Raw genomic sequence first — 25,770 nt, 5'->3', positions numbered from 1 at the left:
TTTGTAGAAAAAAATGGGTAAACAATATGGTTAAGTCGGTGGATTAACACCGCACGCGTTCGCCGCCTTGGTTACACGCCACGCGTCCCATGTGACATGATGGAACTGGCTTCCCACGATATCTCCTTTCTGCAGCAAGATCTCTATTAAAAAAGGACAACGCTAACGCCCACACGTGTGGTGGGAGCCAAACCCGCCCACATGTCCTATGACACACAGACTGCACCACGTCACCGCATGCATGCATGTGGGAATCTTTTTGGATTTTCAGTTTTTAAAATGTTTTATCTCTTAAATAAAAAATTCGATTGAAAATCCGTTTTCACCATTAAATCCCTCGCGACGAGATCTTCGAAACTAGATCTCATATCAGTATATTTTGACAATTTTTTTATTAAATGTTGCCATGTCTATTGCATATGAATTGCCATGATGTTTACACTGAAGTTGCTATGATATGTTTCAGCTATTTTCTTCTGCATTTAAAAGTAACGAAATATGTATTTGGCAACCCTGTGCCCGATTGCAAAACTGCCACACCACTCGGTGTCCCTTCGATCGGCATCGCAGCATGATCCACTTTTTTCGGTTCTTCCACTCCTTTCCACGCTCATCCTCTCCTTCAGGCGATGTCGCATCGCGGCTCATATATAGTGGTCGCCGCCCTGCCGCCGCCGCCCGTCCGACGGCAAGCCATGGCATCGTTGCTGCTGCGCAAGGTGTCGGGCTCCGTGCCGTGCCGCACGACCCGGACGCCTCCTCGTCGTCCTACCACAGCGCCATGCGAGCTCCACCGGTGCTCGCCTATGTGCGCTACCGCCCTGTTCGCGTCTCCTCCACTACTAGTCCGACGCGAACTGCCACCGCACCCCCGTTTCTTCCTTCCCTTCCTCCAGTCTCATTCAACACAAGCATGCTCCAGTGAGTCGTTCTACTCCAAAAGGATCAACAATTTACACGGTAATGTTCCCTACCAAGTACGGACTGTTGATAAAATTGGACCTTGTTTGCTGACAATTAGCTACTGCTAGTGGTAACCAGTTGAGGAGACTCACAGTCTAAAGATGCAGCAAGCAAGGTTGCAAAGCGAAGGCAATGTGTTCGAAGAAATGTCTGACGGGGATATTCAGCCTGATGTTTGTGATGTACACGGTTTGGTGGAGCCTGTATACCTCTGTACTGCAGCGTCATGTACCACTGTTCTCTGAATCACTGCAATCAAGGGTTCAGTCTACATTCAATTTAGTTTTCTATCAGAATCCAATTCAGTGAGATGAACAATCCCATTCTATTCTATCTTTCAAACTAAACATCAGAATGTAACCATTCCATTCCTCAAAAATGTTCTTACCAAACACAAGAACGGGACCGACCCATTCTAGTGGAATGGAACCATGATATTCTGTCCCACTTCATTCTCAAACCAAACACACCCTATGTGTAAGTAGCATGGTCATAAGCACTGAAGGCGTGATAACTTTGGTGAAAGCATCGTGGTAACTTTGATCATTGGGAAGAAATTTGTTGAACCCCAGCCCCGGAAATTTCTGTAAATAGCACGATAACATTCACGCCATAGACCTGACAGTTTAGATACAAAAATCATGGTAACTTTAACCATTGGGGAAGAAAAATGTGAAAAGATACCCGATAATTTATGTGTAAATAGATGGTAATATACGCAGTGCACATCTGATAACTGAGGTAGAAACACCATGGTAACTTTGACCATATGGAAGATTTTTTAAAAAAAGATACTCCGGTATCTTCTGTGTAAATAGCACGGTGCTATACCTCCCTCCCCTGGTTTTTTTATGTGTAAATAGCATGAAAATATATGCACTGCAATAACTAAACACCATGATAAGTTTTTGACCCGTTGGGGCGTGGGGTTTGTTGAAACATACCTCTGATAAATTTTGTGTAAATAGCATGATATTTTAAGCACTGTGGGCTTGATAGGTCACCTAGAATCACCATGATAACTTTTTGTCCCAGGAAAAAGTTGTTCAAAACATCCCCGATAATTTTTTTGTGAATAACATGATAATATAAGAACCGTGTAACCGATAACTTACGATATAAACATGATGGTAACTTTTTACCAAAGGAAAACAAGTTGTTAAAAACATACACTCGCCTCGCCGGGCCTCTTAGATGAACACAACACATGGTGTGCCACTGAAAAGCCACATAATGTTTAGTGTCATGAAGGGCACACGTGCTCGTGGGTTGGCCCGAAAAACAGCCCACTTTGACCTGCTATAGGCGTGATAAGTTGCGCAAAAACATCGTGGTAATTTTTGACCTATGGAAAAAGTTACCGAAACACACCCAGGTTTTTAGGTATAAGTATCATGATAATATACGAACTGTAGACCCGGTAACTCATGTACAATCCCCCATGGTAACTTTGACCAGGGGCGAGGTTGATGTACACATACCCTGATAACTTATGTGTAAGTACCACGGTATTTTACACATCGAAGACCTTATAACTTGTGTACAAAACACAATGGTAACTTTAAAAGGGTGTAGTTGTTGAAACATAGTACCTGGTAAGTTCTATGTAAATAGCACGGTAACTTACGCATCACAGGCCTGATAACTGGCATGCAAATACCATGGTAACTTTGTCCTGAGGGGAAATCGTGGTAATTTTCTGTACTTTTTGTAGTAACAAAATTGTAAAAAAGGGGTCAAAACGATTAGTTTCTTTAGTTTGAGCAACAATTACCTAAGGGTGAGTTGGTTTGGTGGCGCGCTTTGGTGCCAAGGAGGTGTGGGTTCGAATCCCACATGCGCAATATTTTTTTATCATGTGGTAGACGTGAAGAAGTGGCAGTTTTCTTGAGGGTGGGCGCGCGAGATGTGCGGAAGAAGCAGGTTTCTCGGGCGAGCTTGCGGGGTCGTTCGGGAGAATGCAGGGTCAAAGGAAGGGGATCATGTGGTACTTTAAAGTTAAAGAAGTAGAGGTGTGGCGGTTTTGCTTATATGGCACACATGTGCCAAATATCACAGTCCTAAAAGTAAATTTTGACATATTATAAAACGGGGAATTAAGAAACTAGACTTGCCATGAAGCATAAACTAAAATTGCCATGATGCACCTAAAATTGCCATGGTTCATACAAAAAATAATTTTCATGGTCAAAGTACTGGAATTGCCATCATCAAAAAACTAAAATTGCCATGCTCTACAAACTAAAATTGTCACATGGCAACTTTAGTTTAAGTACTATGGCAACTACAGTATAAACATCATGCCAATTTTTGGGCAAAAAAGTCGAAACATATCAACATGGGGTCTAATTTTGAAGATCTCGTCGAGACGGATTTAATGATGAAAATAGATTTTTAATTCAATTTTTTCAATTAAGAGATAAAATATTTTTAAACCAAAAACCAAAAAGATTCATACTAATTTCTGAAGGAAATATGCCCTAGAGGCAATAATAAAGTTATTATTTATTTCCTTATTTCATGATAAATGTTTATTATTCATGCCAGAATTGTATTAACCAGAAACATAATATATGTGTGAATACATAGACAAACATAGTGTCACTAGTATGCCTCTACTTGACTAGCTCGTTAATCAAAGATGGTTAAGTTTCCTAACCATAGACATGAGTTGTCATTTGATTAACGGGATCACATCATTAGGAGAATGATGTGATTGACTTGACCCATTCTGTTAGCTTAGCACTTGATCGTTTAGTATGTTGCTATTACTTTCTTCATGACTTATACATGTTCCTGTAACTATGAGATTATGCAACTCCCGTTTACCGGAGGAACACTTTGTGTGCTACCAAACGTCACAATATAACTGGGTTATTATAAAGGAGCTCTACAGGTGCCTCCGAAGGTACATGTTGGGTTGGTGTATTTCGAGATTAGGTTTTCTCACTCCGATTGTCGGAGAGGTATCTCTGGGCCCTCTCGGTAATGCACATCACTATAAGCCTTGCAAGAAATGTAGCTAATGAGTTAGTTACGGAATCATGCATTACGTAACGAGTAAAGAGACTTGCCGGTAACGAGATTGAACTAGGTATTGGATACCGACGATCGAATCTCGGGCAAGTAACATACCGATGACAAAGGGAACGACGTATGTTGTTATGCGGTTTGACCGATAAAGATCTTCGTAGAATATGTAGGAGCCAATATGAGCATCCAGGTTCCGCTATTGGTTATTGACCGAGAATAGTTCTAGGTCATGTCTACATAGTTCTCGAACCCGTAGGGTCCGCACGCTTAACGTTATGATGACAGTTTTATTATGAGTTTATAAGTTTTGATGTATCGAAGGTTGTTCGGAGTCCCGGATGTGATCACGGACATGACGAGGAGTCTCGAAATGGTCGAGACGTAAAGATCGATATATTGGACAACTATATTCGGACTTCGGAAAGGTTCCGAGTGATTCGGGTATTTATCGGAGTACCGGAGAGTTACAGGAATTCGCCGGGGAGAAGTATTGGGCCTTATTGGGCCATATGGGAAAGATAGAGGGGCTGCCTAGGGCAGGTCGCGCACCCCCCCAAGGCCTAGTCCGAATTGGACTAGGGGGAGGGGCCGCACCCCCTCCTTCCTTCCCTTCTCTCTTCCCCTTCATTCTCTCCTACTCCTACTAGGCAAGGAAGAGTACTACTCCCGGTGGGAGTAGGACTCCCCCCTTGGGCGTGCCTCCTCCTCCTTGGCCGGCCCTCCTCCCCTTGCTCCTTTATATACGGGGGCAGGGGGGCACCCCATGACACACAAGTTGATCTTCGTGATCGTTTCTTAGCCGTGCGCGGTGCCCCTCCACCATATTCCACCTCGATCATATCGTAGCGGTGCTTAGGTGAAGCCCTACGTCGGTAGAACATCATCATCGTCACCACGCCGTCGTGCTGAAGAAACTCATCCCCGACACCCTGCTGGATCGGAGTCCAGGGATCGTTATCGAGTTGAACGTGTGCTGAACTCGGAGGTGTCGTACATTCGGTACTTGGATCGGTCGGATCGTGAAGACGTACGACTACATCAACCGCGTTGTCATAACGCTTCCGCTTACGGTCTACGAGGGTACGTGGACAACACTCTCCCCTCTCGTTGCTATGCATCACCATGATCTTGCGTGTGCGTAGGAAATTTTTTGAAATTACTACGTTCCCCAACAGTGGTATCAGAGCCTAGGTTTTATGCGTTGATGTTATATGCACGAGTAGAACACAAGTGAGTTGTGGGCGATACAAGTCATACTGCTTACCAGCATGTCATACTTTGGTTCAACGGTATTGTTGGATGAAGCGGCCCGGACCGACATTACGTGTACGCTTACGCGAGACTGGTTTTACCGCCGTGCTTTGCACACAGGTGACTAGCGGGTGTCTGTTTCTCCAACTTTAGTTGAACCGACTGTGGCTACGCCCGGTCCTTGCGAAGGTTAAAACAGCACTAACTTGACGAACTATCGTTGTGGTTTTGATGCATAGGTAAGAACGGTTCTTGCTCAGCCCGTAGCAGCCACGTAAAATTTGCAACAACAAAGTAGAGGACGTCTAACTTATTTTTGCAGGGCATGTTGTGATGTGATATGGTCAAGACATGATGCTATATTTTATTGTATGAGATGATCATGTTTTGTAACCGAAGTTATCGGCAACTGGCAGGAGCCATATGGTTGTCGCTTTATTGTATGAAATGCGAACGCCCTATAATTGCTTTACTTTATCACTAAGCGGTAGCGATAGTCATAGAAGCAATAGATGGCGTAACGACAACGATGCTACGATGGAGATCAAGGTGTCGCGCCGGTGACGATGGTGATCATGACGGTGCTTCGGAGATGGAGATCACAAGCACAAGATGATGATGGCCATATCATATCACTTATATTGATTGCATGTGATGTTTATCCTTTATGCATCTTATCTTGCTTTGATTGACGATAGCATTTTAAGATGATCTCTCACTAAAAATTATCAAGAAGTGTTCTCCCTGAGTATGCACCGTTGCGAAAGTTCTTCGTGCTGAGACACCACGTGATGATCGGGTGTGATAGGCTCTACGTTCAAATACAACGGGTGCAAAACAGTTGCACATGCGGAATACTCAGGTTAAACTTGACGAGCCTAGCATATAACAGATATGGCCTCGGAACACGGAGACCGAAAGGTCGAACGTGAATCATATAGTAGATATGATCAACATAGTGATGTTCACCATTGAAACTACTCCATCTCACGTGATGATCGGACATGGTTTAGTTGATTTGGATCATGTGATCACTTAGATGACTAGAGAGATGTCTGTCTAAGTGGTAGTTCTTAAGTAATATGATTAATTGAACTTAAATTTATCATGAACTTAGTCCTGGTAGTATTTTGCAAATTATGTTGTAGATCAATAGCTCGCGTTGTTGCTTTCATATGTTTATTTTGATATGTTACTAGAGAAAATTGTGTTGAAAAATGTTAGTAGAAATGATGCGGATTCGATCCGTGATCTGAGGTTTATCCTCATTGCTGCACAGAAGAATTATGTCCTTAATGCACCACTAGGTGACAGACCTATTGCAGGAGCAGATGCAGACGTTATGAACGTCTGGCTAGCTCAATATGATGACTACTTGATAGTTTAGTGCACCATGCTTAACGGCTTAGAATCGGGACTTCAAAAACGTTTTGAACGTCATGGACCATATAAGATGTTCCAGGAATTGAAGTTAATATTTCAAGCAAATACCCGAGTTGAGAGATATGAAGTCTCCAACAAGTTCTATAGCTAAAAGATGGAGGAGAATCGCTCAACTAGTGAGCATGTGCTCAGATTGTCTGGGTACTTCAATCGCTTGAATCAAGTGGGAGTTAATCTTCTAGATAAGATAGTGATTGACAGAATTCTCTAGTCACCATCACTAAGTTACTAGAACTTCGTGATGAACTATAGTATGCAAGGGATGACAAAAACGATTCCTGAGCTCTTCGTGATGTTGAAATCGACGAAGGTAGAAATCAATAAAGAGCATCAGGTGTTGATGATTGACAAGACCGCTAGTTTCAAGAAAAGGACAAAGGGAAAGAAAGGGAAACTTCAAGTAGAATGGCAAACAAGTTGTCACTCCCATGAAGAAGACCAAAGCTGAACCAAAGCCTGAAACTGAGTGCTTACACTGCAAAGGAAATGGTCACTGGAAGCGGAAATGCCCTGACTATTTGGTGGATAAGAAGGATGGCAAAGTGAACAAGGGTATATTTGATATACAGGTTATTGATGTGTGCCTTACTAGTGTTTATAGTAGCCCCTGAGTATTTGATACTTGTTCAGTTTCTAAGATTAGTAACTCGAAACAGGAGTTACAGAATAAACAGAGACTAGTTGAAAGGGAAGTGACGATGAGTGTTGGAAGTAGTTCCAAGATTGATATGATCATCATCGCACACTCCCTATACTTTCGGGATTAGTGCTAAACCTAAATAAATGTTATTTGGCGTTTGCGTTGAGCATGAACATGATTTGATCATGTTTATTGCGATACGGTTATTCATTTAAAGTTAGAGAATAATTGTTATTCTGTTTACATGAATAAGACCTTCAATGGTCATACACCCAATGAACATAGTTTGTTGGATCTCGATCATAGTGATACACATATTCATAATATTGATGCCAAAAGATGCAAAGTTAATAATGATAGTGCAACTTATTTGTGGCACTGCCGTTTGGGTCATATCGGTATAAAGCGCATGAAGAAACTCCATAAAGATGGATTTTTGGAATCACTTGGTTATGAATCATTTGATGCTTGCGAACCATGCCTTTTGGGCAAGATGACTAAAACTCCGTTCTCCGGAACAATGGAACAAGCTACTGACTTATTGGAAATAATACATACCAATGTATGCAATCCAATGAGTGTTGATGCTCGTGGCAAGTATCGTTATTTTCTGACCTTCACAAGATGATTTGAGCAGATATGGATATATCTACTTGATGAAACATAAGTCTGAAATAATTGAAAGGTTCAAAGAATTTCATAGTGAAGTGGAAAAATCATCGTAACAAGAAAATAAAATTTCTGCGATCTGATCGCGGAGACAAATATTTGAGTTACGAGTTTGGTCTTCAATTAAAACAATGTGGAATAGTTTCACAGCTCACGCCACCTGGAACACCACAACGTTATGGTGTGTCCAAACGTCGTAACTGCACTTTATTGGATATGGTGCCATCTATGATGTATCTTACCGATTTACCACTATCGTTTTGGGGTCATGCATTAGAGATAGCTGCATTCACTTTAAATAGGGCACCATCGAAATCCGTTGAGACGGCGCCTTATGAACTGTGGTTTGGCAAAAAACCAAAGTTGTCATTTCTTAAAGTTTGGTGTTGCGATGCTTATGTGAAAAAGTTTCATCCTGATAAGCTCAAACCCAAATCGGAGAAGTGCGTCTTCATAGAATACCCAAAGGAAATTGTTGGGTACACCTTCTATCATAGATCCGGAGGCAAGATTCGTTGCTAAAAATGGATCCTTTCTAGAGAAGGAGTTTCTCTCGAAATAAGTGAGTGGGAGGAAAGTAGAACTTGATGAGGTAACTTTACCTTCTCCCGAATTGGAAAATAGTTCATCACTGAAATCAGTTCCAGTGATTCCTACACCAATTAGTGAGGAAGCTAATGATGATGATCGTGAAACTTCAGATCAAGTTACTACAGAACCTCGTAGGTCTTCCAGAGTACGGTCCGCACCAGAGTGGTACGGTAATCCTGTTCTGAAAGTCATGTTACTAGACCATTATAAACCTACGAACTATGAGGAAGCGATGATGAGCCCAGATTCCGCAAAATGGCTGGAGGTCATGAAATCTGAGATAGGATCCATGTATAAGAACAAAGTGTGGACTTTGGTGGACTTGCCCGATGATCGGCAAACCATAGAAAATAAATGGATCTTCAAGAGGAAGACGGACGTTGATAGTAGTGTTACTATCTACAAAGCTCGACTTGTCGCAAAAAGGTTTTTGGCAAGTTCAAGGTGTTGACTACAATGAGATTTTCTCAACTGTAGCGATGCTTAAGTCTGTCCGAATCATGTTAGCAATTGCCACATTTTATGAAATCTGGCAAATGGATGTCAAAACTGCATTCCTTAATGGTTTTCTTAAAGAAGAGTTGTATATGATGCAACCAGAAGGTTTTGTCAACCCTAAAGGTGCTAACAAAATGTGCAAGCTCCAACGATCCATCTATGGACTGGTGCAAGCATCTCAGAGTTGGAATATATGCTTTGATAAGTTGATCAAAGCATATAGTTTTGTACAGACTTACGGTGAAGCCTGTATTTACAAGAAAGTGAGTGGGAGTACTACAGTATTTCTGATAAGTATATGTGAATGACATATTGTTGATCGGAAACAATGTAGAATTATTCTGCAAAGCATAAAGGAGTGTCTGAAAGGAGTTTTTTTTTCAAAGAAAGACCTCGGTAAAGCTACTTACATATTGAGCATCAAGATCTATTGAGATAGATCAAGACGCTTGATAAGTTTTTCAATAAATACATACCTTGTCAAGATTTTGAAGTAGTTCAAAATGGAACAGTCAAAGAAAGAGTTCTTGCCTGTGTTGCAAAGGTGTGAAATTGAGTAAGACTCAAATTTCGACCACGGCAGAAAATAGAAAAGAGAATGAAAGTCATTCCCTATGCCTCAGTCATAGGTTCTATAAAGTATGCTATGTTATGTACCATACCTATTGTATACTTTGCTCTGAATTTGGCAAGGGAGTACAATAGTGATCTAGGAGTAGATCACTGGACATTGGTCAAGAATATCCTTAGTGAGGACTAAGGAAATATTTCTCGATTATGGAGGTGATAAAAGAGCCCATCATAAAAAGTTACATCGGTGCAAATTTTGACACTGATCCAGATGACTCTAAATCTCAATCTGGATACATATTGAAAGTGGGAGCAATTAGCTAGAGTAGCTCCGTGCAGAGCATTGTTGACATAGAAATTTGCAAAATACATACGGATCTGAATGTGGCAGACCCGTTGACTGAACTTCTCTCATGAGCAAAACATGATCACACCTTAGTACTCTTTGGGTGTTAATCACATAGCGATGTGAACTAGATTATTGACTCTAGTAAACCCTTTGGGTGTTGGTCACATGACGATGTGAACTATGAGTGTTAATCATATACAGATATGAATATTGATGTTAAATCACATGGCGATGTGAACTAGATTATTGGCTCTAGTGCAAGTGGGAGACTGAAGGAAATATGCCCTAGAGGCAATAATAAAGTTATTATTTATTTCCTTATTTCATGATAAATGTTTATTATTCATGCTAGAATTGTATTAACCGGAAACATAATACATGTGTGAATACATAGACAAACATAGTGTCACTAGTATGCCTCTACTTGACTAGCTCGTTAATCAAAGATGGTTAAGTTTCCTAACCATAGACATGAGTTGTCATTTGATTATCGGGATCACATCATTAGGAGAATGATGTGATTGACTTGACCCATTCCGTTAGCTTAGCACTTGATCGTTTAGTATGTTGCTATTACTTTCTTCATGACTTATGCATGTTCCTGTAACTATGAGATTATGCAACTCCCGTTTACCGGAGGAACACTTTGTGTGCTATCAAACGTCACAACGTAACTGGGTGATTATAAAGGAGCTCTACAGGTGTCTCCAAAGGTACATGTTGGGTTGGCGTATTTCAAGATTAGGTTTTGTCATTCCGATTGTCAGAGAGGTATCTCTGGGCCCTCTCGGTAATGCACATCACTATAAGCCTTGCAAGCAATGTAGCTAATGAGTTAGTTACGTGATGATACATTACGTAACGAGTAAAGAGACTTGCCGGTAACGAGATTGAACTAGGTATTGGATACCGACGATCGAATCTCGGGCAAGTAACATACCGAAGACAAAGGGAACGACGTATGTTGTTATGCGGTTTGACCGATAAAGATCTTCGTAGAATATGTAGGAGCCAATATGAGCATCCAGGTTCCGCTATTGGTTATTGACCGAGAATAGTTCTAGGTCATGTCTACATAGTTCTCGAACCCGTAGGGTCCGCACGCTTAACGTTACGATGACAGCTTTATTATGAGTTTATAAGTTTTGATGTACCGAAGGTTGTTCGGAGTCCCGTATGTGATCACGGACATGACGAGGAGTCTCGAAATGGTCGAGACGTAAAGATCGATATATTGGACGACTATATTCGGACTTCGAAAAGGTTCCGAGTGATTCGGGTATTTATCGGAGTACCGGAGAGTTACGGGAATTCGCCAGGGAGAAGTATTGGGCCTTATTGGGCCATACGGGAAAGAGAGAGGGGCTGCCTAGGGCAGGCCGCGCGCCCCCCCAAGGCCTAGTCCGAATTGGACTAGGGGGAGGGGCCGCACCCCCTCCTTCCTTCCCTTCTCTCTTCCCCTTCCTTCTCTCCTACTCCTACTAGGAAAGGAGGAGTCCTACTCCCGGTGGGAGTAGGACTCCCCCCTTGGGCGCGCCTCCTCCTCCTTGGGCGGCCCTCCTCCCCTTGCTCCTTTATATACGGGGGCAGGGGGCACCCCATGACACACAAGTTGATCTTCGTGATCGTTCCTTAGCCGTGTGCGGTGCCCCCCTCCATCATATTCCACCTCGATCATATCATAGCGGTGCTTAGGTGAAGCCCTGCGTCGATAAAACATCATCGTCACCACGCCGTAGTGCTGACGAAACTCATCCCCGACACCCTGCTGGATCGGAGTCCGCGGATCGTCATCGAGCTGAACGTGTGCTGAACTCGGAGGTGCCGTACGTTTGGTACTTGGATCGGTCGGATCGTGAAGACGTACGACTACATCAACCGCGTTGTCATAACGCTTCCGCTTACGGTCTACGCGAGTACGTTGGACAACACTCTCCCCTCTCGTTGCTATGCATCACCATGATCTTGCGTGTGCGTAGGAAATTTTTTGAAATTACTACGTTCCCCAACAATTTCATCTGTTTATACGTGGCAAAATGAGTGGTGATGGAGGCGTGTGGGCTATGTGCAAGATGCCACACGTGTGTGCATTAAGTTTTTCGTTAAGAAAAGCAACAACAAGACCTCTGTTACAAAAATGTGTCAAAAACGCTCTTATATTATGGGATGGAGTAAGTAGTAGGTTGCAACAAGGGCAATATTACAAAAATAAAATAAAATAGCAAGATCTCCGTTTCAAAAAAAATATTGTAACAAGATCTTTGATGTAAAAAATTGTAACATGACCTTTATTGTAAAAAAAATCTGTAACTTGACCTGTGTTTTATAAAAAAAAATTACAACATGACCCATGTTGCAGAAAATTACCGCAACACGACCTTTATTGCAATGGTAGAGGGTGACGCCGTATCCGATGCCTCGTGAGGCGGCGGATCTCCACCGGCGGACGCGTAGCAGCGGCAACGCCCAAAAAATATCCCACAAAAAGGTTTAAAATAACCCACTTCCAATTGAAAATCATTTCATTGCCCCTTTTATTTTTACAGTAGTAATTTCCCCTTGCAAAACGCAGCACGACTGTACGAACGCAAACCCTTGCACACGCACTCACAACCTACCAAGCCCGCCCCCCAAAATTCTCATTCTCAGTATCCAAAGACTCGCGTCGCTCTCGTGTCGCACCAACCAACCACACTCGAACGGGGATTCCCACTCGAACGCCGCCGCTTCGCACGATGGCGACGGGGCACGCCTTCCGGCGCCTGGCGCGGCGGATGCTGAGCAACGTGCCGGAGTCGACCGTCTATGGGGGCCCGCGGCCGCAGGAGGCGGCGGCGGCGCGGCGCGTGACGGTGACGACCCTCCGCGGGAAGCACCGCCGGGGGGAGCCCATCACCGTTGTCACCGCCTACGACTACCCCTCCGCCGTCCACGTCGACTCCGCGGGGATCGACGTCTGCCTCGTCGGCGACTCCGCCGCCATGGTCGTTCACGGCCACGACACCACTCTCCCCATCTCCCTCGACGTCATGCTCGAGCACTGCCGCGCCGTGGCGCGAGGCGCCTCGCGGCCGCTCCTCGTCGGCGACCTCTCCTTCGGTTGCTACGAGTCCTCTTCCACGCAGGTAGTTCACCACGGGCGTCCCTCCCATTCTCGTCCTCTCCGATTCGATCCGGTGGAGATTGAAATTAAATTGCAGTAATGCCGCCCGTGAGCAATTGCGTCTTTGCCACTGCTGGCCTGGTAGATGTGCCATGCTTTGCACTCCCCCTATTTAGCTCTTCAGTTACCTGTTGCTATCATCAGTAAGGAATTGCTTATGCTTGTTCGTGTGACAACAGTAATTTTGCATGTCCTGTTAGAGTCGCTTTAGCTGTTCCCTGCTCTAAGGAGATTGCCATTTTCGTTGATTGATTCCTTTCTAGTTTGTCACAAAGCCCAATATTCCTTGAGTTCAGAAAACTGATGGTTCAACCTTTGCGTGCTAATAAAGTTCAATAGATCGTTGATATTGTTGTCACAAATATATATCTGTAATGGTGTTTTTTTAAGCTAAAAAGACGTTCAGACTCGATTTTTTGCTCTTAGTTGTAAATGCAGTTACATTACTACATCTCAAATATAAAAATAGATAACCCAACTCATGAGCAAGCTGAATACAATAGACATGAACATATGAGGCATATCATATGGCAATGAATACGATAGACATGAACATATGAGGCATATCATAGTGCGATGGTAATACAGTATCTAGATGTGTCAAATGGTATCTACAACTTCAGTGTATAAGAGCTAGGCATTTTGGGCTTGAGCTTTCATGTAATATATCTTTTCTTACAGGCTGTTGACTCTGCGGTGAGGGTGTTAAAAGAAGGTGGAATGGATGCAATCAAATTGGAAGGAGGAGCTCCATCTAGGATCAGTGCAGCTAAGGCTATTGTGGAGGCTGGAATTGCTGTCATGGGTCACGTTGGGCTTACGCCGCAGGCTATTAGTGTACTTGGTGGGTTTCGACCACAGGGGAAGACAGTTGATAGTGCTATAAAGGTGCCTAGTTTGTTTTTGCTGGCAATTTGACTGTGAGCATGTATCATGACCTGTGTCTTGACATACATTTTGCTCCATGTTATTCTGCTTGTGTGTACAGGTTGTAGAGACAGCACTCGCGTTGCAAGAGGCTGGTTGCTTCTCGGTTGTGTTGGAGTGTGTGCCAGCTCCGGTGGCAGCAGCTGCAACATCAGCATTGAAAATCCCAACCATTGGCATCGGTGCTGGGCCATTCTGCAGTGGGCAGGTACAATTATTCGCCATGCTCTATCCATACATTGATTCTGATCTTGATTTTCAAGGAATCATAATTTTGTTATTTGTATTTATTCTATTTGTTATGTAAGCATTTCCTCACCGCATGCACAATCTATGCTTGATTTTTTCCCTTGCCAAAACGTAGCAGTGTATGCTTGACTTTAGCACAGCAAGCACCTTTTCCCTGACAACTGAAAACAACTGTGCCGAAAGAAACCTAGTCAAATCTGCCACTTGAATGCTACGCATCGTCTTGGTCTTGCATATTCTGTTATCAGCATGCAAAGAGAAAAAGATATGTGTTTCCATGTATTCCAAAACCAGAAAATCGGCGTCTATGTTTATTCAGAAACTCTCGTGTCAACACATTTGTCATGCAGGTCTTGGTGTACCATGACTTGTTAGGGATGATGCAGCATCCACACCATGCCAAGGTAAACGAGGCCGTACATTTCAGCGTTGCCCAGAAATTTTACCGTGTTACGCGATTTGCGCCGAGCTCAAGTCTATACAATTTGCTCTGCCTGCAGGTGACACCAAAGTTCTGCAAGCAATTCGGCAACGTCGGCAGTGTCATTAACAAGGCGCTATCAGATTACAAGCAAGAAGTGGAGACACGGTCTTTCCCTGGCCCCAGTCACACCCCGTATAAAATCACCGCAACAGATGTTGATGGCTTTGCCAATGCGCTACAGAAGATGGGTTTGGGTGAGGCTGCGGACGCTGCGGCTGCCGCTGCTGAGAACTCAGAAAATGATGGAAAACCGAGCGAAAACAGTTGATTTCAGTTAAATCTTAATCTGGAGTACAAGACTGCAGGGCAGGGGTAAACTGAAAGCTGAAAGGCAAGTGTTGGCTAAATGCGTCTGATGCCAGGCGATTGCATGTATCGTCTGCCTTTGAATAAATATAAACAGCTGCTGTTGTACGTTGAAAAAACGCAATGTTTTTCAATCTAGCAGCTGCTATTAACTGTGACTTGAGACTTAGTTTAAGGGTGATGTTGTGAGCACCTTACACAAGGAGCGAGCTCTGTCAAACAAAATTAAATAAGCTGTCCAAAAGGGAGCCTCCGGCAATTCTATGGTCAAAAACAACATAAATCAGTATGAGCTGTTTCAATCTATATATGACTTCCAGTTATCTGATTCATCGACCATTTCAAATACTCCCTCCGTCAGGAAATAAGTGACATTGTTTTTGTTTCGGAATAATATACAAATACACCGTCTAATTCATGACTAACTCAGACCAACATACTTCCTTACAGTAGTTTGTTGTGCATACAATGGCAGTAAGCGCTCAGTATACATGTACGCCGACAAGCATCCTTCGGCAGACTGTTACTGTGAAATTCTGAGAAAGGAAACAGGAACATCTTGCGACCCACCACATGCCGGTGTGCGTCCTCAATCCTCATGTACTGTCAAAACCATGGGCAATCGAATGCGCGTCACCTAATTTTTTTACAAACATACATACGAAACCTTACGCCGTTTGCGGCGCCATATGACATCAAGTATGCACCAGGATCGACTGGATGAGTAGATGAATCAGAAGCTCGCCATATGACATCAAGTATGCACCAGGATCGACTGGATGAGTAGATGAATCAGAAGCTCTTCATGAGAAGAGCGGGGTGGTGCTCATACTTGTGCTTTGTGAGAATGAATCTCGTGTACCAAAATGAATCTCATGTTGAGCTAAACTTTGTAATCCTGGAGTAATCACCAACGTTGGCAACAAACAGCGGATCTTTCTCACCGCCGAAGACCGTTTTTTCGCCTGCTTGCTCCAACTCTTTTGTCAAGTCATCCATTGTTTTCTTTAGGTTGGCTTTGCTCATTTGTCCCCCTTCGCTCATTGAAATGCCAACCATGGTGATTTTGGGTAGAAGAGGATTTGCTTCCAAATCATTGTTCATGCTTGAATCATATCTGTGTATCAAACCAAGAGGACCCAAAAATAAGTGGACAGACAATCCAGATAAATCCTAACAAACAACAGTAGGATAAATTATGATTTTAAAACATTTTTGTTCCAAAAGTTTAAGCCACGTTTGGTCCAGTATCAACTGACTTCATGTGAGATCAAGAGATGCATGCGCCGCGCAACACATGCTTTTGTGCATGACCATGAACGAGAAAGGGGAAAGACCTAAAGAGGATGCCGTTGAAGAACAAACCTTCTGGATCTGGAGTCATTTTCTTGCCGTTTGAACATTCTATCGTGCCCTGGCCATATATTAGAAAGTAGATTGCTAAATGGGAAGTGAGACTGGCCATGATCTCGGCTATTGTGTTTTCTGTGGTTGCCGCTATCAATGTTTGACTCCAAAGTTTGAGATTGCTGATCAATTGGGCAGTAGTCAGCATCCTTAGAGGCAGTTGAAGTATTACTCGAGGTAGCAACCCTGTCAACTGAAACTGCTGTCCTGAAAGGTTTGAACAAAATATAGATGTTAGTAGTTCAAAATGAAGGCAATGCAATGGACACTAATCAAATAGCTTATGCTATTACTGATACAACAAAGAGATGGATTTTGCTTGTTCAATAGTTTCAAAAGTTCCTATTTGTAGCTCTCCAAAAGATAAGTTCGACTTCCACCCTTGAGGCCAGATAATCGAATATCTTATACTCCCTCCGGATGTATCTAGACACGACAAATCTAAGACAAGTAATTTGGGACGGAGGTAATATTGCAATAACAGCCTCTAAATGAACCTAGAGGTTTGGCACTTTAACAATTTATACTGCGTATGGCCATCAAGCTATCAAGTTATGATACTATACTTGTTTAAATATGCAAAAATAGGTCATGCACAATCAAAATGTAATCCAAATCCAGAAAGCCTCTAAAAGTACAATTTACCAACTTCGGTAGTTAGTTTCCCTCCATAAGTCACTACAGAAGAAGGAACAGTTCTACAAAATTTGAGAGAAGAAATAGGCTAATATAAGAGTGGTATTGCATCGGTACCTTTCTTCAAATGAATCAACAACATAAGGAAAATGTGGTTGTATGCCAGTAGCTCTTCTGAGCCACTTATTTCCTAAAAGTAATTTATCAACAACATCAAGACACTGGATCTCAGCTGCTTTTGTTACAACACTTAATGGTATTCCAGCTGGACCAATCTCATTCATCAATTCTTGCATCTGCATAATAGTTACTCAAAATATGAGGCCAACAGTCCACAAATAGGAACTTAAATATTTTCTATGCATTGAATGATCATAGTACCTCTGGAGGCTCAAGCAAGCTGTCTGCACTTTCTTCAAGTATTTCTGATGTTAAACTATCATCAACAATATCTCTTCTACGTTGTATATGGCGGTTTTGAATCATTGAATGAAAATGCTGATCCATTGAAGCTTCGAGAATATTGTCCAACAAGCTTTTATCAAAAAAGTATGGTGAATACCTGAAATCATGAGCAACGAAATTCATGTTATGCTTTCATGAAATATTTATGACATAACAATCTCCTATTTTCTCCTGGCATAGGCAGAAGCATCTAGTATGCACAAGAATCAACGTACATAGCACATGAAACATCATGGCAGAGTCTAAGAGCACGCGTAAATGGACCGTATGCAGATAATCGAACCTAATTAACATTTGACAGGAACCAAGGATATCATGCAGAAAAGGGAAACTGTTAAACAGAAGCATACTTGACAAAAAACGAATTGACTAAGAAAAGGAAGCAAATGTAAATCTGAAAGGTGGATCTCCAGAGTAACATTTCTGCAGAGAACCTAATTAAAAGGGCATCATTGTTTGCTTGTCAATAATGTCAGCTCACACAAAAAGATGCATGTCAAACGTAACACAAACTGAACAAGGTGGTAGCATGCTGGTAGAGTATGGCCTGACCAAATTGTGGGGAAATGATCAATGGAGAATAAAGAATTTAATCCATACCATCTAATTCCATCATTTGTTGCCACTGCAATATTCAAATTTTGAGCACTAAAAACAGGGACACCAGCAAGTTTTTTCTTTCTGCCCCTTTGTGGGATTGACTTTAAGAGCTTATTAGCAGCTTTGACCTAAAAGGAGAAGAAAATTAGTTTATGTTCACATGTTAAGGTATCCGCAAAACTGAAATATTTAAGCACAAACCTGCTTCTCGTTTGGAACAAACTGGAACATGTGAGGCTTTTCCTGCAAAACAACAATTTTCATGAATACATTGAACGCAACATGCCATATGTATAATGCTTAAAGGTAAAAAAAGAAGGTATATCGAAGGAGATTCTCTTTTAACTTTTCACACCTTGTATTGTGTATATGTATTGGGCCATAACAATTCACCAAGCATAGTGCATAACATCTACAAATATGATGCAGAAAAATAGAAGAGCCCAACTGTTATGGATCTTGGTCTAACGGGTAGTTTGGATAGGATAATGGTCTGAAGACAGGGCATAGGGCACTTGCCCACTACCGTCTGGTGTCTGGCCTCATTCCCAACAAAGAAGAGAGGCTCTGAGGCTTATTGGAACTTTGTTAATTGTGGACCCTAAAAGATGAGTGCATGCTTGTCCTTTATATAGAACAGCTCACTTGATACACAAATCAGATCAGAACAGAAACTCTTGACTATATTCCTAAATCCTAATTCAATTGGACCCTACTTAGTTTTAACTTTTAAAGGAGAATTCATATCCAACATGGACACTTAAGCTCTTTCTACTTTATCCTACACCTTCACAAATATGCACGTACAAGCCTATTACTGCTACCAGCTTGCTGCACGGCAACTGCAACCAAGACGCGTGCAGATAATGCAGTATTTCAATGCCAGTACTATCAAAGCAGGCTATAAACTTAATGTTCAATAAAGAAAAAGTTGAGCTTGACATGAACTATTGGAACATTCAACTGTAGAGTACAAATATTGTTATGTTGCCGCCGTCGAATCCCCGCCGGTAGCCCACCTCCACCTCCCTCCCCCAGTCCTCCAGCCCCATGGCGTCCTCCAGCGCTGACCCCGCCGACCGCGGTGTGACCCTCTCCGACGAGTGTGTGTCCTCCGGCGACCGCTGGCTCGACTCGGGGAGCGAGTCCTCCGCACGCTCCTACTGCGAGGTCGCGCGCCGCCTCGCGGCTCCCCCTGTGTCGCCGGCGCCCCCAGCACCCCCTGCCCCTGAACTTGCCCCTGAACTTGCGGCGGCGCCACGCAGGCAGCCTGCCAGGACCCGGCTCGGCCCTCGCTCCGAGGTACACCGCGTCCGGCGTCTCCAGCGCCAACGTGGTTGATGCGGACGGGTTCCAGCAGACAAGGCGCAGGAACCGACGCCGACACCCGCGCCAGGTTGACGCGCCCCGCTCCCCTCCGCGCTGCCCGCGCAACCCTTCTCCTGAAGAGGTGGCCGGGCTCTGCTTCCGGTGCCTGGACCCCGGCCACCACGTGAGGGACTGCACCAACCACATCAGATGTCGCCGCTGCCCGACTTCTGGCCATGACTCCCGCTCCTGTGACGCCCGCAGCCAAGAGGCGGAACGTAGCCCCCGTGCCCCCCTGGCAACCCCCGGCGGACCGACGTGGAACCTCCTCGCACCCAGGCCACCCTCCTACGCCTACCTCCCCAAGCTGCTCCGGCCGCGCCGCTGCCTGACACCCGCTCTCTCAAGCCAGAGCGCGTCAGTGTCGCACACCGTGGAGATGGAGGAGGCGGAACGGGTCCTGGCTCGCACGCTGGTGGCTTCCGTCACTGGCAACCGCCAGCAGGTCTCCGCCGACGAGGTCGCCGCGGCGCTCTACGACTCATTCGGTCTGGTCGACGGGGACTTCACCGTGCACGCGCATCATCCGGAGGATTTTCTGATCCTCTTCGGCTCGCAAGCCGCCATGGACCGCCTCGCCGGCGAGCACTTCATCCGCTCGTCCCACTTCTCCCTCGATGCGCCCTTGGAGCAAACTTCCCCAAGCAGGCTCCGGCGAGTTTGAGTACCGCGTCGAACTTGAACTCCACAGTATTCCAGCCCAAGCCTGGCACCTCTCCACCGCCGAGCACATCCTCCGGAGGAGCTGTTGGATCGAGCGCCTCCACCCCCACACCCTCCCCCGTGCCGAACTCGCCACGTTCCGCCTGTCCGAACGCACACACGACCCCACTGGCATTCGTCACGCCGCCGTCCTGGAGGTTTTCGAGCAAATCCCTGCACGCTCTAGCTCCGACACGCCGTCCATCAGAACGCTCACATTCCCTATCTCCATCAACATTGTCCGCGCCGAGATGCTCAGAGTTGCGCCCCCTCGCGCGCCAACGGGACCGGGCCTAGACTGGGACAGGGGCGCCGGCAACGGCAACGACGACAGGCCGGGCCATGGCCCTGGACGCGCACGCCGCCGCGGCCGCAAGCGCAGACGCACGGAGACGCAGCTCGCCGGCCACGCTGATGGCATGGCAGTGGACTGCCTCGGCTGGCGCACCGACGACCAAACCTCCTGCGCGGACAGTGTGGCCATGGCGACGGGCTGGCCTGCCCCGCCTGGCACGGCGGCGTGTACGATCACCCAGCCACGAAAAGGCATGCTACCGTGGCCTGGTCAGCATGGAGCCCCACGTGGTCGAACGAGCAATCGCCACCGACCCTGGTGCACCTTGACCGTGTGTTGTGCACGTCGGACTAGGAGGATGGACACGGCGAATGCCACCTGACGTGCCTGGCATCCGTCGTGTCAGATCATTCCCCACTGCTGCTGGACTGCGCCCCTGCACCTATTTTGCACCGCAGGTTCCACTTCGAGGAACATTGGCTGCGCCTAGACGGACTCCACAAGACGGTGGTCGCGGCTTGGGGTTCCGTTCACGAGCCCGACCCCTTCCGCCGCTTGATGTTGCGCCTCCAAGCCACGATGCGTTGCTTGACGAGTGAGAGTGCCAAAGCGGTTGGCAACATGAAGACCAAGCTGGCCATCGCCAGAGAGCTCATTGTGCGCTTTGACAAAGCCCAGGAAGACCGCATCCTCACGTCCCCGGAGGACTGGCTGCGCAAACAGTTGAAAGTCTCGTACCTCAGGCTCGTATCCTTGGAACAGACGATCGCTGGACAACGCGCCCGCATTGCCACCCTCAAAGACGGCGATGCTAGCACTGCCTTCTTCCACCGGCAATGCTCGTTTCAACGACAGAAAAAACGCATCTTCCACCTCTCCGTGGACGACACACTACTCACTGACCACGACGAGATGGTCGAGGATGCATTCCGTCACTATGACGCACTGCTTGGCACGGCGGTCGAACGCGACCACTCGGTGGACCTGTCGCTGCTCATCGAGGGGAGCGATCTCTCCAACCTTGACGTGGCCTTTTGCGAGGAGATCTGGGAAGCTGTGAAACACCTTCCCGCGCACAAGGCACCTGGGCCCGACGGCTTTAATGCTGAATTCCTCCGTGCATGCTGGAGCATCGTCAAGCAGGACTTCATGGATGTGTTCCAACAGCTCTTTGAGCTGCGTGGCCGCGGCTTCTATAAGCTCGACCAGGCCCTCCTCACGCTGCTGCCGAAGCGCGCCGACGCCCAGGAGCTGCGCGACTACCGCCCGATATGCCTCATTCATATCGTGGCCAAGGTATTCGCCAAGGCCCTCTCGCTCTGGCTTGCGCCAAAGCTTGACCGCCTTGTCAGCTGCAATCAAAACGCATTCATCATCGGACGGAGCCTCCACGACAACTTTGTGCTCGTCAGGCAATCGCTCAAGTTGTTGAGCCAACTTGGGGCCCCCAGGGTGATGCTCAAGCTCGACCTCACGCGCGCTTTTGACTCCATCTCCTGGCCGTTCCTCTTTGAGGTCCTGCGCAAGTTTGGGTTCGGGAATCGCTTCCTCGAATGGATTGTCATCCTCCTGTCCTCGGCAAGCACCCGTTACCTGTTGAACGATGTGCCAGGCCCACCGATATGGCATAAGGGAGGGCTACGGCAGGGCGACTCCTTGTCGCCGCAGTTGTTCGTGCTTGCGGTCGACACTCTCGGCCGGCTGATTCGGCGCGCCCATGAAACAAGCATCCTCCAGCCACTGCATCCGCGGAGGCCGATACCGGCTATATCTCTATACGCCGACGACGTCATGCTCTTTTGCCATGCCACGGAGGGCGACGTGACTGCTGTCAAGGAAATCCTTGACCTATTTGGCAAAGCGTCTGGCCTCAAGGTGAACTATGCCAAGAGCTCGGCAACGCTCTTGCACGGGGACCAGATTGCCTCCAAGTTGATCACCAGCTTGGGATGTTCGACAGCTGCGCTCCCGGTCACCTACCTCGGCATACCCCTGACGACGCGTCGCCCCTTCGCCGGGCAGTTGCAACCCCTTGTCGACAAGGTCGCTGGATGCTTACCCACCTAGAAAGCATGGCTCATGAACAGGGCCGGCAGGCTGGCCCTCGTCAAGTCCGTCCTATGCGCCATCCCGGTGTACCAGCTGCTCGCATTTGCTCCCCCGAAGAAAACACTGCAACAGCTCGAGAAGATTCAGCGAGGTTTCCTCTGGGTCAGGCGTGCCGTCGCCAACGGCGGGCACTGCCATGTAAACTGGCGTCATGTCTCCCGCCCTCTCGCGCTTGGCGGCCTTGGGGTTCGCGACCTCGAGCGCGTCGGGCTCGCGCTCAGACTGAGGTGGCTCTGGCTCTCGCGAACGGATGAAGGACGCGCCTGGCAAGGGCTGGACCTCCAATTCTCCAGCAACGAGCGTACTCTGTTCTTTGCCTCCACCTATATGACCATCGGAAACGGCCTGCATGCCCTGCTCTGGGAGGATCGATGGCTCAATGGGCACTCGGTTGGCGAGCTCATGCCCCAGCTCTACAGCTACATCCCCAAACGCCGGCGCAAAGCCAGAACGGTGGCCGAAGGCCTCAACGGCAACACATGGGCCCGTGACATCTAGGGCGTCCTCGGCATCCACGAGATCGGCCAGTACTTGCAGCTTTGGCAACTCGCGCAGCAGGCCACGCTCCGATGCCCCTGACCAGCTGATTTGGAAGTGGGCCGCGAGTGGCATCTATTCGGCGCAGTCTTGCTACGCGGCCACCTTCCAAGGATCATTGCACTCCTACTCCTGGAAGCTGATTTGGAAGGCTTGGGCTCCCCCTCGGGTCAAGTTTTTCCATTGGCTTGCCAACCTGGATCGCTGTTGGACTGCCGTTCGACTAGCCCGCCACGGACTGCAGCATCATCCGCGCTGCCTTCTTTGTGATCAGGCACCGGAAACGATCCGGCACCTCATGCTTGACTGTCCCTTCGCTAGGCAGGCATGGCACGAGACCCTTGCCTGGCTACGCATACCGGCGCCGATCCCCAACCAGGAACCCACCCTCATGGACTGGTGGCAGCATGCCAAGGATGGCACACCGCAAACACAACGCAAGGCCCTGCAATCCGTAGCACTTCTCGTGCCATGGATGATCTGGAAGCATAGGAACAGCTATGTCTTCGACAGCGCGACGCCCTCCCTAGGCACGCTGGTCGACCGGATCAAGGTGGAAGCCAGCTCCTGGGCTAAGGCCGGAGCAGCAGGCCTTAGAGTAGTCCTACCCCCTTCATGGGATGTGCACTGAGCATTGTATCCGATCCTTGATTATTCGTCCTAGGACGACTGTAACGGACTCCCTACCTTTCCAATGAAAAGAAACGCAAAGGTCTTTTGCGTTTTCTCGAAAAAAAAATGAATAGACATTCTCAAAGAGCAAACTGGAATTAAATAGCCAAATAGCATCTGGAAATGCCAAAACACTTTTTCAAATGGTGATCTGCAGTCTGGATAGTGTCAATGTGGTATATTTCAAACCACGCCCAATTGATGGAAGCTAATTTTGAAGTGTTTTTCCAAGACATGATGTAATAACTGCATAGTTTATTACTGACCAAACACATCTCAATATCTAGCAAATGAAAATTTAACCCTACTGGGTTATGCTATCCAGATAGAGTAGCATACTATGAAGAAGTACTAGATTTGAAGTGCTAAGCAATAAAACAGAATCGCACAAAGAAAACAAATTCATGCATAATAAAATATAAGTGTGATACCGAATCACATAAATATCACAAGAAAATTTTCTTGTTGCCATATACCTTGAAATGTTCATAAGCTACATCAAGGCGACAAGCCCCCACCATACCACTTGGGACATTTAGCCGCTTAACATAGGACACTGAAGAGGTTAAAGCGGGTTAGTTTAAAGAATTTGTCTGAAATAACTGAATATTTGAAGAGCTTAATTGTGTAAAATCCAGAATTCACAAATCAGGCATAATATGTATTATTAATGGAAGGAAATATTGCTTAGCAACAGTGTTGTTTGTATTTTGTAGACATAAGAAATCCAGGCTTGCAATGAGCATAGAACACAATACATGATACTGACAATAAAACCCAAAGAAATGCATGATAATAAGACTCCGAGAAATGCTTTTACCATGCCCAACAGACAATCCTAAACCTTCTATTTGTGAGCGAGCAACTGTCCACTTCAGCATCCGGTGTACGAGTTCTGGTGTCTCTATGTAGGCGTGGGTGGGTGTGGGAGGGTATGCTCAGGTTTGGGTTCAGGGAAAACTACAAACACAGAACTGCTCATCAGCTCAGCATACTTCTTAGTTTTCTTGGGCCTGATTAAAGGAAGCTGGCAAGACGGGGAGGACTGTGACTCCTTGCCACTCTCATCTAAATGCCAGGTTGCCAAAATATTCTGAGGTTTTGTACAGAAGAATGCACGGTGGATGTAATGTAGCCAAAAAATTAATAATATAAAGAAAAATAAAAGAACTTGCTGCACCAATTAAATAATTATTAAATTCATAATGCATCCAGCAGATAAACAAAACAAAACATTTATAAAGAGAATACCTGAATCATTCAGATCCATAAAAAACCTAAACACTGGATCATTGTCGCTCTTCTTCAATGGTGACAATATCCTTTTAAACCATGTAGGAGTCCTGAAACATTATTTCGAAAACAGAAAATGAGCGACCAAAATACTATCACAACTATTGCATAATTATATGCTGCAGGCAACAATGATTTATGCCGCATATTGGTTCAATTAGAACGGAGGGTGATCACTGATCAAGTGTGCTATCGGTCGGGGCGACGGAGCCACCACCAGCAGCAGTGAAGTACAGGACGATGAGCTTGTGTCGATTGGGCCGTGCATGCATGATCGCTAGAATGGGTATGGATGAACCACATGATCAAGGGTGCGACTGCCCCTTCCGGCGATTGTCCCAACCGGCACACAGCTTCCCTTACTTGCATGGCAGCGCACTTACTTAGGACATCATTTTTGGTGAAGTATGTTTCTCATGTTCATCACTGTTTCACTCGCGATATGGATGGCATGGCCTCACGCTAGAGGAAGAAGAAGGTTTGGTTTCCATGGGCTACTGCTCCACGTCACACCACGTTCCATCGATTTGCATCGAAATTTGTACTTTTC

The 25,770-nt window shown here is 45.9% G+C and overlaps 3 protein-coding genes across 3 annotated transcripts in view; 2 read left to right on the top strand and 1 right to left on the bottom strand.

Moving 5' to 3' along the window:
- The first annotated feature begins 585 nt into the window (after positions 1-585).
- Positions 586-1,283, top strand: LOC119281139. The gene is made up of 2 exons (XM_037561753.1): positions 586-960; positions 1,042-1,283. The coding sequence occupies exons 1-2, from the start codon at positions 630-632 to the stop codon at positions 1,206-1,208; spliced, it is 498 nt and encodes a 165-aa protein (XP_037417650.1). The 5' UTR covers positions 586-629; the 3' UTR covers positions 1,209-1,283.
- An 11,362-nt stretch (positions 1,284-12,645) lies between these two features.
- On the top strand, positions 12,646-15,333 carry LOC119275512 (3-methyl-2-oxobutanoate hydroxymethyltransferase 1, mitochondrial). The gene is made up of 5 exons (XM_037556377.1): positions 12,646-13,132; positions 13,852-14,058; positions 14,159-14,305; positions 14,697-14,750; positions 14,847-15,333. The coding sequence occupies exons 1-5, from the start codon at positions 12,743-12,745 to the stop codon at positions 15,096-15,098; spliced, it is 1,050 nt and encodes a 349-aa protein (XP_037412274.1). The 5' UTR covers positions 12,646-12,742; the 3' UTR covers positions 15,099-15,333.
- Positions 15,334-15,461: 128 nt separating this feature from the next.
- LOC119275511 overlaps positions 15,462-25,770 on the bottom strand; it is a 14,503-nt gene continuing 4,194 nt past the window's right edge. The window contains exons 2-9 of the mRNA XM_037556376.1: positions 25,179-25,270; positions 24,404-24,483; positions 18,446-18,487; positions 18,245-18,372; positions 17,561-17,741; positions 17,297-17,475; positions 16,502-16,750; positions 15,462-16,253 (exon numbers count right to left, since the gene is read on the bottom strand). Of these exons, the coding sequence (XP_037412273.1) occupies positions 16,010-16,253; positions 16,502-16,750; positions 17,297-17,475; positions 17,561-17,741; positions 18,245-18,372; positions 18,446-18,487; positions 24,404-24,483; positions 25,179-25,270 (1,195 nt within the window). The 3' untranslated portion in view covers positions 15,462-16,009. The remainder of the gene's footprint in view (positions 16,254-16,501; positions 16,751-17,296; positions 17,476-17,560; positions 17,742-18,244; positions 18,373-18,445; positions 18,488-24,403; positions 24,484-25,178; positions 25,271-25,770) is intronic.

Source organism: Triticum dicoccoides, chromosome 3B (genome assembly GCF_002162155.2).
Source record: "Triticum dicoccoides isolate Atlit2015 ecotype Zavitan chromosome 3B, WEW_v2.0, whole genome shotgun sequence".
NCBI classification, from domain to species: Eukaryota; Viridiplantae; Streptophyta; class Magnoliopsida; order Poales; family Poaceae; genus Triticum; species Triticum dicoccoides.
The sequence above is the reverse complement of the archived record's forward strand: the minus strand, read 5'-3'. Positions and strand labels throughout refer to the sequence as shown.

Excerpts from the sequence above, each read along its gene's own strand:
- LOC119281139 (XM_037561753.1), top strand. The coding sequence starts at position 630 with ATGTCGCATCGCGGCTCATATATAGTGGTCGCCGCCCTGCCGCCGCCG. Across the intron at positions 961-1,041 it reads AAGGATCAACAATTTACACG|TTGAGGAGACTCACAGTCTA; the intron begins GTAATGTTCCCT and ends AGTGGTAACCAG.
- LOC119275512 (XM_037556377.1), top strand. The coding sequence starts at position 12,743 with ATGGCGACGGGGCACGCCTTCCGGCGCCTGGCGCGGCGGATGCTGAGC. Across the intron at positions 13,133-13,851 it reads ACGAGTCCTCTTCCACGCAG|GCTGTTGACTCTGCGGTGAG; the intron begins GTAGTTCACCAC and ends CTTTTCTTACAG. Across the intron at positions 14,751-14,846 it reads AGCATCCACACCATGCCAAG|GTGACACCAAAGTTCTGCAA; the intron begins GTAAACGAGGCC and ends CTCTGCCTGCAG.